This window comes from Thunnus maccoyii, chromosome 3, assembly GCF_910596095.1.
Source record: "Thunnus maccoyii chromosome 3, fThuMac1.1, whole genome shotgun sequence".
Taxonomy (NCBI): Eukaryota; Metazoa; Chordata; class Actinopteri; order Scombriformes; family Scombridae; genus Thunnus; species Thunnus maccoyii.
The window spans coordinates 13,887,881-13,901,154 of NC_056535.1; the positions used below are offsets into that span (position 1 = coordinate 13,887,881).

Below are 13,274 nucleotides of genomic sequence, written 5' to 3' on the forward strand. Positions count from 1 at the left end.
TTCCCATTTATCCTGGTCTGGAAGGCCTAAAAGACTGACTCTTTTTGGAGTCCAGTGAGAACCTCAGCATCTTGGTGAGAGTCTTGAAAGTTGAGCTGAGTTTGTGGTTGTGCCATGTGTCATGAATGATAGGAAACAACATGTCAATTGAGCTGGGTTGGAAAACAGTGAACCTGTTGTTTTAGGTGCAAAATGAGCCTGCAGGAATGGTAGGATAAAAATGTATCAATATTATTGCTTGCCTTAACCAAATAGCTTGCATGATAACAATTTGAATTGTCTTTGTTTTAACACTGCCGGCTAACAGGCATAGTAGCCTTGCCATTGTCAACAGTGGAGACGAGTTATGCAAACATTAACTTTGTAGCTCTGTAACGAGCTAACATTTTTATGTTCATGGTGTAAAAACTGTATTCCAGTGGTACAAAGCTGTTCTCAATGTTTGACATCTGTTGAAACCAGTGTTGTTAAGGAAGGAGATTTTTTTTTCTGTTTCATACTCATACTGGGTTTGTCATGCAAACCAGATATTTATTGCTATTACTACTTCTTTTTGTGACATGGTAGGTCTGGTGATAGAGAACATGTTCTCAGGTGAAGCACCATTGATGGACTCTTGACTTGAAAGTTCTTGTAACCCGCCAGCCCCCCCAAAAGACATTGTAATCACTTCTGTACATAACATTTTATAATCCAGTTCTCCCTTCATAAATTTCTCTGTATTGTGAAGAATTGTTTTCCAGAACTTTCCAGGATTTGGTCCCAGTTGAGTTTGAACATGTCCTAAAATATGAAACATGCTCAATCTGAAATGACGAGACAGAGTTATAATATCTTCTCAAGTCGCATTCCCCCAAAAATTGCATATTCTGCTTCCGTGTTATCAGGTTGATTACAGTCTTAGTGTATATTCATAGTCAACAGTGTTAGATTTCAGCCCTTAAAATAGGGTTTAATCAACCACAGCCACATTAGCATAGCAAAAACCCTTCTATGTACAAGCAACTATAGGTCTAGAAACTAAGGTCCAGTACGAGTAAACTCTTTGGTATTTCCAAGAAAAAAAAAAGGATTGCACAAACAGTATTTGATCAAAGAGGAGAGAGATTTCTATCAAGTCATTTTAAAATGCACAACAGATCTAGGTGACATCTCGAGAGGTATTGGGTTGGAGAAGGTATGCGTCTGATCATATGAGAGTGCGGGCCTGTTATCAAAAGCGTACCATTCATACGACAAGCATATGGATCTAACTTAGCATAATGGCGTTGAGATTTTCACTCAAGGAATTAAATTAGATGTTGAGCAATGTCTGCTTTACAGAGAGCCCAGCAAAACCTGATAACACAGAAATGTGATTTTCACATTAGAGGAGAAATGCAAATATCTTAACTAAAATCTACAAAACAAGGATTAATAGAGATTTGGTAAAGGCGACTTGAAAATTCAGGCCTTAAGCTAAGCCAAGGCCATTTGTTCACATAGCAAGAACGACAAAGAAAAATGAAATGTATTAAAAAAAAAAAAGAGATGATGCCTTCCAATCCTCTACCAGTCCTTTACCAGGTCTGACTGTTCAGATGAGGAAGAATTCATTGAATGCAGCCAAAGCCCCTCAAACAAAAAGAGACTTTTGATTAAGAACTCGCTCTCTTCACATGTTAAGTAAAGAACGTGTCCACTGCAGATGCTGTCAAACCATTGCTCTGTGTGTGTGATGTCCACCACTTACAGTGCTCATTTAATGGGACCCATCTTCAGGCTGATGCATGACGCTCCCATCTTTCTTCTCTGAATAAGTCTGTTAAGTGAGATGCTTATTAACAAAAGAAATTTGTCTAAAATATTGCCACAAGCCACCATTAATGTTTTCTCTATTTTGTACATTGCAACAACGACAGCAGCGGATTCAACATACACACACACACACACACACACTTGGGCTGTGTGTGTCACAAATGCCGCTGCATGCAATCAAACTGGAAGAATTTAACCTTGCCAAGGACAGGAGGACAGACAGAAGCATTTCTACTGAGATCTGAGCGTCCATTTTTCCATTATGCTGCTGCTCTTATCAACAGAAACGCTAAAATCCGGTTAAATGGAGCCATTTTCTCATTTGCCTTTAGAGGTCATTTTTCATGCTTGGTGAACTCCAGTCATTCAGACGGCACAAGGGGCTTCATTGTAATAATCCAGAGGCCCGGTCTGCGCAGCCTGGCAGGCACTTGTGGACCACAGCTGAAAGTCACTCTGCACCATACACCCAGCTGTGTAGCAATGGACCAACAGCAAAGACGAGGCAGGAGAGGCTACTTTCCCATGGTTTGATCAATAAAGGAATGAAGAATTCACCACTGACTGCTCTCAGCATTAGGTCACATCTTTTACTTGGCAAACCCTGTAAGAAATATTGGACATATTGTGGAGCCAACTAGGCCAGCCAATATAGTGTGACCCACAGAGCCCAGGCAAAGCTAAGACAACAAAGACTGGGAGTAGCACTTTGTAGCTTTGATAAGACGCTGGTCGAAGTTGTTGCGGGGCTTGTGGGAATACGAAATCGGACATTTGCGTTGCCCCCTGTGTGGCGGCTGTGGCTTCAGGAGGAGAAGCAAAGGCTGCAGCACTCCATGCAGATCTCCAGGCAGTCCGCAGACTCACAGCAGGCGTCGATGATGCCACAGTCCATGTCACACGGCAGGTCACAGTCACCGCACTCCTCCGACACACAGCAGCAGCAGAAACATGAGTCATCACCCGCGCAGGAGCCGCAGGTGGCACAGTCCAGCACGATGTTACACAGAGTCAGGAACTCACAAAAGAGGCAGGCTAGAATACAGTGAACACAGCAGTCTGGAGAGGAAGACAGACAGTTAGTGAGGTGAGTAGGTTTCTTTCATGTTCAATGTCCAATTCTTTGCTTAAATAACCAGCTTGTGTTTTAATATCCTTTGTTTTTTTTCTTTTTCTCCTTTGTCCACTATTTTCTTTCTCTATATGCAAAGTAAGTGTCATGCCAATAAAGCAAATTAAAAAATAGATCCACCAGAAACAGCTGTGCTCTGTATCAGAATAAGTCATGTAGAAGACATGTCAATGTGTACTTTTAAGTGTTTTACTCCAAGTTAGTGAAAAGAAAGACGCCTTGTTCCCTATATTACAGTTACCTCGAGGTGAAAATGATAAATACCATACTTTTTACAGTTTGTCATTATATTTCAAGCGTGGCGGATCCAGCCTGCTTACTTTCAAAGACATAAAAGTTGACACTACCACTCAATCCATGACAAGAGGTGCTAAAACAAACCAACATTTCAAAGCATGCAACAGAAGACTGCACATCCGGAGTAGTTAATGGAATGACAAGGTTAATAAATTGAGATATTTTCCAGAGTAAAAAATCGATCTTTTGCTTCTCATTGGTTAATAAATTTGCAGTTGGTAAAGATTTACAAATGCAGTTTATGTTACAAATTTAGAGTGGGTAAACACAACAAAGCTGCATACTTCAACTGAACTTGAGTCAGTCAATGACATTTTTGATGACTTTTTAAAATTAATTTTGCTGCTGTATAATAAAAACTGTTGAAGCTAATTCATGGCAAAAACTTACCTATTATGCTCATTTCCAGCTCTATATTTTTATTCTTGGACTCCACTTAAGTAGTTTTGCATGATTCACAGTTCAAAAAACTCCTTATTCATCTTATACTGGCCCTTTATGCACCGCCTCAGTTCAGCTTCTGTCTCTTAACAGGCAGTCTTAGCTCCTGTCTCTTTAAAGCCCCCCTTTTTGCTGCTGATACAAACCCAACATTTCCTGCTTTTGCTGCTTCATATTAAAAGCTAAATATCATTTCTAAATTTTTGTCCAAACCAGGCCCGACCAGATATCCACCCTCTAGCCCAAGTTCCTCCATAAGTTTCTGTATCTCACCATCCTGTGCCTCTGTGGGAATCTGGGAGCTGTTGCTCTTGGAGCTGCTCTTGCTCCTTTTGCTGCTCTGGGAGGTGATGGAGGGGTTAGACTGCAACTTCTTGGTGTGTTTGGGTCCTGCTGAAGAGGACGAGGAGGTTGATGAACCGCCTCTAGGGAGAGAGCCAAGCTTAGGATGCTCATGAGGGCCGCCGTTCCTGACCCCGTTGGAGTGGAGTGTATGTGTGTGAGGTGTGTGGGTATGATGTGGACAGTGCGTGTGAGGGGAGTGCGTGTGTGCATGGTGTTTGGCTCCATTGCGTAGTTGGCTACTGGGCTGTGTCCGACACGGCTGGGTGTGGTGGATGGGCGTAGATCTGGCTGATGGCTGAGCTGCGTAGGGACAAAAGTACATTTATTTACAGTAGGCCGAAGACAATGAGCATTTGTTATTTATTCAAATTCAAATTAATTCAGTTCAGATCAGCAGTATTGCTGTCAGATGTTCCTGTTATTGTGTTCACATCATATAAATACAAGAAAAAGACAAGATCATTAAGGTAGTATTCATTATATTGAATTGCACTATTTTGTACAGCTGTTCTTGATTATGAGGATCACATGAATATTAGAAGTGACTAACCGCATTCCAGCATTAACATTCTGACTGAGACTTCTCATTATCAGTGAATCCATTGATTATTTGATGCAACTAATCATTTTATCCGGCAAACAGTCCACAACTCAAAGATATTCGATGTACAATACAAAACAGAGAAAAGCAACAGATCATCACATTTGAGTAGCTAGAACAGTGAATCTTTGACATTTTTTTTGATGAATAAAAAATGATTTATTATAAAAGATTAATTGTAGAGCTGCAATGATTATGTAATTAACTGATTAATTGATTGACAAAAAAATTAATTGCCAACTATTTCAGTATTAAATTAATCGTTTTGATGGATTTTTTAAGAAAAAATGCCAAATTTCTTTTACAAAATTCTTATTTTTGGTTTCTTTAGTCATCTTTGATAATAAACTGAATATCTTTGGGTTGTGATCTGTTGGTCAGGACAAAACAAGACATTTGAGGATGTCATCTTGGGCTTTGGAAAACAGTGGTCAACATTTTTCACCATTTTCTGACATTTTATAGACCAAATGACTAATCGATTAAATGAGCAAATAATTGACAGAATAATTGATAATGAAAATAATCATTAGTCGTGAGAGATTACGTTTATATCATGAGTCACTGACACAGCTTTCAAGCAATAACATTTCAAGAGATAGAGAAATTAATTTATCAAGCATTAATATAAAATATTATATATATTTATATAAATTACACCTGATCAGTGTTTAGCCCTGAAGCAGGGCTGAGGCCCCTCTCAGTGTGTGTGCAGATTTGTGCTGATGCAGCATCATGGAGAGGGAGGCTCTGGGAAACTGAGTCCAATTACACAGCCCCCCCTCAAAGGCAAGAGCTCAAAGGAAGAGCTATGTATTTACTGAACTGACCCCTGATCCTACTTGTCTAGACTCTTACACAACAAGAAAGAGACTGCAGGGGAAAAAAATGATAGGATAAATGAAAACAGTGTCAGAGAGAAGAAAAAAGGACTTAAACTCATCTCTTTGTTACCCGAGATTTTATAAGAATCCAGTTTTGATACAACATATACAGTATCTACCATCGCAAACATTTGAGCACATGCACATATGTTAATCTTGGCTCAATATACAACTTGGTAGGCCTCTATTTTACCTCTGAGTGCTACCGAGCACTAAGTAGAGAGAAGGAGGCAGAAAAGCACACCTTTGTTGCCAAGCCAAACACACACCCTGAAAAGAAGAATAAAATGGAAGCCTGGTTTTTATATATTATGGTAGTATTTGATACCATCCTATTGAGGCCCTAAATATTTTCTTGACCTGAAAGCATATGGTGTCGAGAGGTGTGGTGAGGCTTGACAGGGCAGGGTAGAGTACAACAGACCCACAGAAAATCAAAGCACAAACTGCACCTCTCAGATACACACACACACACACACACACACACGGTTGCACTGAGAGGCAAACACAGTGTGGTCCTAAGCTCCAGCTATGAAACATGACTGGCAATAAAAGCGTCCGTTCGATAACCGCTCTGAGACAGATAACCCAACTGGGCCTGTTTTGATTGGCTGATGGCCCTGGTCACATAACCAATCCAGTGTTATTAAAGATTCTTTCATTCAGCGTTTTCTAACTTTGCTCCAGATGTTTGGCAGGCTGCGGGGCCAGTGTGTGTGCATAAGTGTGTAGGCGTGCATGCATGTGCAGAGGTAGTGAGAAGGAACCATACTTTCTCTTCCAAAGTATGTCAAAAGTCAATACCTGCTGCTCTCTTATGTTATGTCTCTCTCTCTTCCTCTTTTTCTCCCTCACTTCATCTCCTCCCTTTCTGTCTGTCTTTCTTGTTGCTCCCTTTTACCGTTTTGCACAATACTGTATTTTAACACCCTGATCTGGCCAGGATGTAGCTCAGTAAGAGAAGAAGGAGATCATAGAGAAAGAAGGGATGGTGTGTGCAATTTTTCAGTACCCTCTCTAGGTTTGTATTGTCCTCCAGGGGATTGTGAGTTGTTGAGAAATTCATACTTCTTGTGAGTTTGCGGTGTGTGTGTATGTGTGTGTGTGTGTGTGTGTGTGTGTGTGTGTGTGTGTGTGTGAGTGCATGAATATAGGCGGATCTGGCAGGCAGGCAGGCAGGCAGGCAGACAGACAGAAAGAGAACGGGAGTCAGAACTGTCTCCAAACAGAGCTTGAGGTTAGACCCACTCGCACACACACAAATATACAGTATGCATGCAAGAACACGTGTGGACACACACTCATTCACATGCACACACACACAAAAAAAACACAAGGTCCCTTTGTCTGAGATCAAGAAAGTAAGTGAGAAAGAGAGAGAATAAAGTCGAAGAAATGGGTTGCTGCTTGTGCATATTTGGACCAGGAGGATGCATGGGTGTGACTCATAAACACAATGATTCAGCAGTGGGAGCTAGTTAAAAATAACAGCAAATAAAGAGCCAAATGACTGTGGGATTAACATGATGAGACTGGGAAACCACAGAGTGTGTGTGCGTGTTGCTAACACGGCAATATTGTCCACTGAGGGTCCTGTGACCTCTAATACAATGGACATGTATATCTGTGCAGATGTTTCTGGCCAGAGTAAACCGAGCATAAATGAGTCACAAATGCAACAGCACACCCCCCATTCATACACCCTCCACCTCTTCCTCCTCTCCTGGCGTCTCCCAGCTACCCTGTACTTACCCACCTCCCTCCCAGACCAGAGCACTGTTGTTCATCTCTCTCTACTTATCCTCTGCTGGAATGAGTCACCAGGATGACTGAACTCTGTCTGTCTCTGTTCCAGCTGCTTTATCCTACCGTCTCCCCTGGTGCAGTTTGTCTGTCTATGTAGGTTTATGTATTTAATGCACTGAACTATAGAAAGGAGCGAAAAGATGAAAAAGTTGCAGAGAAATTGGGTTTTTCATCAGATTGTTTTTCATAACAGTATATTCTGCTAACTATGAATACTGAATAAGAAATGCTAAATGCAGATTTGTATAGCTTGAAGTGTATTTTTTTTTGTTAACAAACAATAATGACATGGGCTTGGCTTGGCTGGCACAAAAACATTACAGTTTCATTGCACAACTTTTTCAAAATCCTCTCTGACTGTTTTGTATCTTACTCACTGAATCCTGCCTGAGTTTCTCTTGCATAGTTGAATCGTTTTTAACTGTGTCAAGCACTTAAACTGTGCAAATGGGAAAATGATATGTTGTTGCTGTGAAATGTTATTGAAACAGTTTTCAATTAGATTTCCCCACATTTTTGGCTGTTATACAGCCCTCCAGCCAACACTACAATGTTAATGAGGCTTGTTTAGTTGCTCCCACTCACTACATTGAAATAGTCACGTGAAAGAGGAGATCTGTCATATACAAAAAACTGCTGCTTTAAAATTAGGCGTGACTCACTCCTAAAATTAGGAGTGAGTCACAAACTGTGATTCAACTTTGGATGAAATTAAAGGTTAATTCTGGTTACTTACATTTCAAAAAACATTTGTTTGGAGCACTTTACACACACAAATAGCAGCTTATAATATTCTTGGTATCATTCAGATGAAGAGTTTAAATCTTATCTATTAAACCTTTTATCACACCTTTTTCATTTATAAAGTTCATACTTATAGAAAATACAACATGATGTGCACACAGTGTCACAATAACCATATTTATCTAACAGACAAATGTAAAGGTGGTAGATACAGTAGGCAGGTCCCATTTCATTGTGTGTGTAATTGTATTTAAAGCACATGTTTCAGACGCTCTTTAGGTTCAGTTGCTGGAGCATGTTTTGGCCCCTGAGGGTGCACTAGAGAGCTGCACTTCTAGCAAAGTGGAGTGGCAAAAGCTCAGCTGAGTACTTGAAGAAATTCTGAACCTAAACAGTCATCATAATTGCAAACAATTATGATGATTGATGATGAAAATAAGAAGAGTATCCTTTAAATGGGGAACTTAACCAAGTAGCATTCTTAAAGGAAATAGTAGTGAAACAGCTCTGAATTACAGTATTAGTCTATACTATTTATGAGGTGCTTCAAGATGGATAGACCCACCACAAGTCTGCTACTTGATATCATAATAGAATGGATTTATCTTACTAATATGTTTTAGCATGTGCTTCATTTGTTTCTGCTTCAATGTCATAACTAAAAACAGTTCCTGTTTCAACCCATTCAGAATAAAGACAGTGTTTACAATTCAACAAGCATACATTTATTTAATAAATCAAATCAAGAGTATAAAATGCAAATTATTAAGGTATTTTCAACCATAGTATTTACATACAAGAGCCTAAATATGATCAAACTATTGTTGGAGCACTCCAACTTGATTGCAAGTTGACTGATGTGTTCGTACCTGCACTTGTATGTGGCAGAGCCTTTTCTAAACCAGGAAAAACAGAGATGTACATAGGCGTTACTCTGTTGTATTTTGCACTGTATTTTGAAAATTGGCAAGTACATTTTTTTTGTGTTCCCATGAAAACATGAAATATGGACAACAACAGCTTGCCCAATACCCATAAGGTCTGGAAAGACTTTCTGGGGGTTTTTTGACATTCAAAACCCTATTTATTCATTTCAACCCAGCTGTTGGAAAAACACTCAATTCACTCCTTTTTTTTTTTTTTTACAACATTTGACTCATTTGTGTGAATTTCATCTGACAAATCAATGGAAAGAGTGTGCAAATATTTGAAGAAGAGGGTTAGGCCTATATTTTGAAGAAAAGAGGAAAAGACATTGTACATGCAATAACAACACGACACACAACTTTATCCCTGAGACATCAACCAACGGGACGTGACCCCCACCCGTGAGATCATTACCAACACAGCTGGACTTTTCAACACTCAACTCTGTGTCACTGTTATCTAATTGACAGTAAATATGAAGGGTGTGTATATCTGTTTTTTATGTGAACAACAAAGAGATAGCTAATTAAGAAAAACAAGAAAGACTGAGAGAGAAGGAAAGAGAGAATTAAGGCAGAGGATCACAGATGGAAAACAGTTCCAGCACAATGACTGGTCTCTAATTAAAGGCAATGTCACAGTCCTGCTCGATTTCCCACCAACAACACATTGCACACTCCTCCCCTTTGATGACAAGATAATAACAAACAGCTCCACTCAGCATTTCCTTTACACACACTTTCCTGCACTCATACACACATGCTTATAAAACGGACTTCTCCTCTCTTATATTTATTCAATTTGTCATTTTTAGTATTTCAAATTGAGAAAAATTAACAAAGTGGTGGTGACATAAAAGCTGCTGTGATCTTGTCAGTGATGAATTACATGTTTCATTGTTTCCTGGTGAGTCCGAAAGACTGCAAGCAGTTTAACATCTGTGAACATGTGTATCCTGCTGTGACTGTGACGTCAAAGCCAGCAGAGTATTCATGACATCACTGACAAGGAGTGTGTCTCTGTGTGTGTTTGACTCTGGCTGTAACACACACTCACATATGTTAACAGCTCTCTCTGCACATTGTTCTCAGACAGCTTTTCATAGGCCTAGGGCCAGACGCATACTACTGCTATGATGTCATAACTGCGAGACAGAACACACGGGCTGAGGAATTTTCTGTTTTTGCTTCTGTTTCTTCATCCTCTTCACTCACAAACACGCACTTGCTCACAGATGTCACACAACCATGACCTCACCGCAGGCCTGAGTCACTCCCACTCACATTTTATAATGTCTTCACATTCATTATCAAGCCAGAAAAACTCATGATGACTGATTCATTCAGCTGCAGATGACATAAACTGCATTCCTGCTGAGAGTGGCTTAGGTGGATCTCAGAAGACACACAAACCAACTCACACAGACAAAACACATAATAGACAGGACAATCAAAGTGACAGACATATAATTATGAAGACAAGCAGGCATAAGCTATCTGTGTTCACCTGAGAAAGGGATAATGTTTAGAGCTTAGCACTGTTTAGTTTGTGGTTTAAATCCCTTAAACACGTGTGATTGTGCAAGTTGTAGAGGGAGGAAGCTATGGACGAAGGGAGGATGCACATGAATGCAAATGGGAAGGCAGTGAGGACTGGTGTGCATGGCGGTACATTTTGTCCAAGCCTACTGTAGTTGCATAACCCTCCCTGCAAAACATATGGAGCTGGTGGGTTTCATAGATTTTATTGGGATGTAAAATAAAGCAGAGAGGGAGAGAGCGCGAGAGAGAGAGAGGCAGAAAGAAAATCAGACTCAAAATACTCCGTCTTCCAGCATGGACCTGAAAATAGACACACAGCAGACAGGACAGGTCGAGGCACAAACACACTCCATTCACCTACTTATCCATTTCCTGACAGAAATACTGGTTATTCAGTTACCACAAACTAGCTATTATGGTAGGGCAGGTTTGTGTGTTTGTGCATGTCACCCATGGCTAGCCCTGGATTCCGGGAAAAACGCTCATAGTTTTCTGACACATGCTCATATGTCAGCTTACTCAACCTTCTTCTCACCCCTCTATCCCTCCTTTCATTCATCACTCCTTCACTTAACACCATCCCTCCTTTTATCCAAGGAGGGTTGAATTGAGGGCAACTGGACTTTTTTTGTAGATACTTGAAGGAGTTTCGCCTCTCATCCAAGGGGCTTCTTCAGTTCAATCTGATTGGCGGGGAGTCCCAGGTATTTAACCTCTGTGGGGTCATTATCAAGGTCATTGATACCACTTTGTTCTTTAGTGTTCCTTGCTGGTGTAAGGACAGTTGTTAGAGTCGTTGGAGTCACCTGAAGCCAAGTGTAAATGACAGTGGGTGGAGTTGTCACATGAAGCCAAATGCGAATGGTTGTTAAGTCTCCTGGGAAGGGATGAAAGGACAGCATTGTAGGTGGGGGATAAGTGGCTTCATCAGGGGGGGCGATATGGCAAAAATATCATGAATTTTTTTCAGGCAGGATCACAATCCAAGATCTTATCATGATTCTTTTTCATGTACATTTTTAAGACTATTTTGCAAGTTACTGAACGGTGCTCAAGATTAAAAAAACTTAATGTTTCACATAATAGAAATTTGTCTTAGTCTAAGGGCTCACAAACAACATAAAAACATACATCCATGAAAGACTCACATAAAATTACATTAGAACACAAACAATTACATAAATAAATAAGAGCAGGTGAGCAAAGCTGCTTTAAAAAGTAGTGACAGTCTATTTGGCCTTGTTTAAAATGCATATTGCAGGTGGAAACCAAACTAACAGTACAAACAAACTTAATTCAACAACTGAAAATCAAACAGTCCATGTTGTGTAAAAGTGTGTCATTTTGGATAACTAGCAGGATGTGCACTGTTATAAAAAAGGCACCAACACAGTACAACAGAGCTGACATCATTTACCATTAAAAACAAACAGTTAAGGCTCCTGACATGAACCATGCAGATAGTTTTCTCTGCTGTGAGATTGTTTATACCCAAGATCCTTATCGCTAGAAGTCGTTTTCACCAGCAGATTGGAGGTGTGGTATGAGGCACTCAGCATGTTTATGCTGTTACCCGTCCTTCTTGAAAAAGCATTGGCGAGGCAACAGTAAACAAGTCGCAGATTCAAATACAACATCAGCGGAGTCTTGTGATTGGTTTGCTCACTCCACGTGAAAACGTCTTTTGTCAGATGGATGTAACCCTTTACGTGCTTGTCCCTGAAATGTTACTGCTTTCATTCACAACACAGCCGTACCAGCATTTTCCCTGGGGTGTTACTAGATCTTGAAGTGGGAAACTGTCAGTACAGATTTCCTTGAATATCGATCCCTGCTCCCATTCACACATATCCCCATGCAGGATATGTCCCTGAACATTTCAAGGATAGACTGCATGTGTGAAAGAGGCTTTGGATGAGGGGCGAAATGTCTTCAGGTATCTACAAACAGAGTCCAGTTGTCCTCGATTCAACCCTCTTTGGAACACCATGACCTGGATGACCGAGAATCTTCACAGACATCCCTCCTTTTCTTAAATTGACAGGAAGGACAGATTTAGACCAATGTTTTAAATTTTTATAGTGTTTTTAGGTAAGTGGCAAAGCATCGAGACAACTAGAGATTTGTGGGTGTTATTATTGTGGATCTTGGTCTTCTAAGTGAATAAATGATATAGTAGGACTAGTTTGAGAATTAGGTTGAGATTCTACTTATTTCAAACTGGAGTGAAAGCAAGAAAAATATATGTGGTGGGGTAATGACATAGCATACTTTTGTAACCTTTGGCTTTGAAACAGAGGGTTGGAGTGACTGATCCCTTGACTGCACATCAAGGAGAGTGAAAGAGAGTCTCACTCTGGCTGAGACATAATCATTGGACTCGTAATATTAGGGAGGGAAATGGGTCGTGGCGGTTGATGATCTGACTCTGGAAGGAGGACCTCCAGGTGTTGTGGCCGTCTACACCAGCAAATTGAGGTGGAGAAGCGCTGATACACCCAGTGAGGAGTGCAGTAATTGGACAGCTGGAGATTTTGGGAAGTAGTTTAGACTTGGAGAGCTGAGTGTAAATAAAGCGCACACAATATGAGACACTTTTAGGCAATTTTCATGCTTTTGTGCTACTGCCAACTAGCTATTTTATGTTACAGCAATGAGGACCAATATTGTGTTGGATCAGTCAAAAACTGGTTTCACAGATGGAATAAACAGTGACATCAAACAGAGAGCCAAACCCGGAACCTCTAGGTTTTGTTACA

General features: G+C 40.3%; 1 protein-coding gene across 4 annotated transcripts in view; it reads right to left on the bottom strand.

Moving 5' to 3' along the window:
* Positions 1-730: 730 nt before the first annotated feature.
* The window catches only part of mdfi (MyoD family inhibitor), a 31,605-nt gene continuing 19,061 nt past the window's right edge, over positions 731-13,274 (bottom strand). For all 4 annotated transcript variants that reach the window (XM_042405827.1, XM_042405825.1, XM_042405826.1 and 1 more), the window contains 2 exons: positions 3,941-4,312; positions 731-2,856 (listed from right to left, as the gene is read on the bottom strand). In XM_042405827.1, the coding sequence (XP_042261761.1) occupies positions 2,603-2,856; positions 3,941-4,312 (626 nt within the window). In that variant the 3' untranslated portion in view covers positions 731-2,602. The remainder of the gene's footprint in view (positions 2,857-3,940; positions 4,313-13,274) is intronic.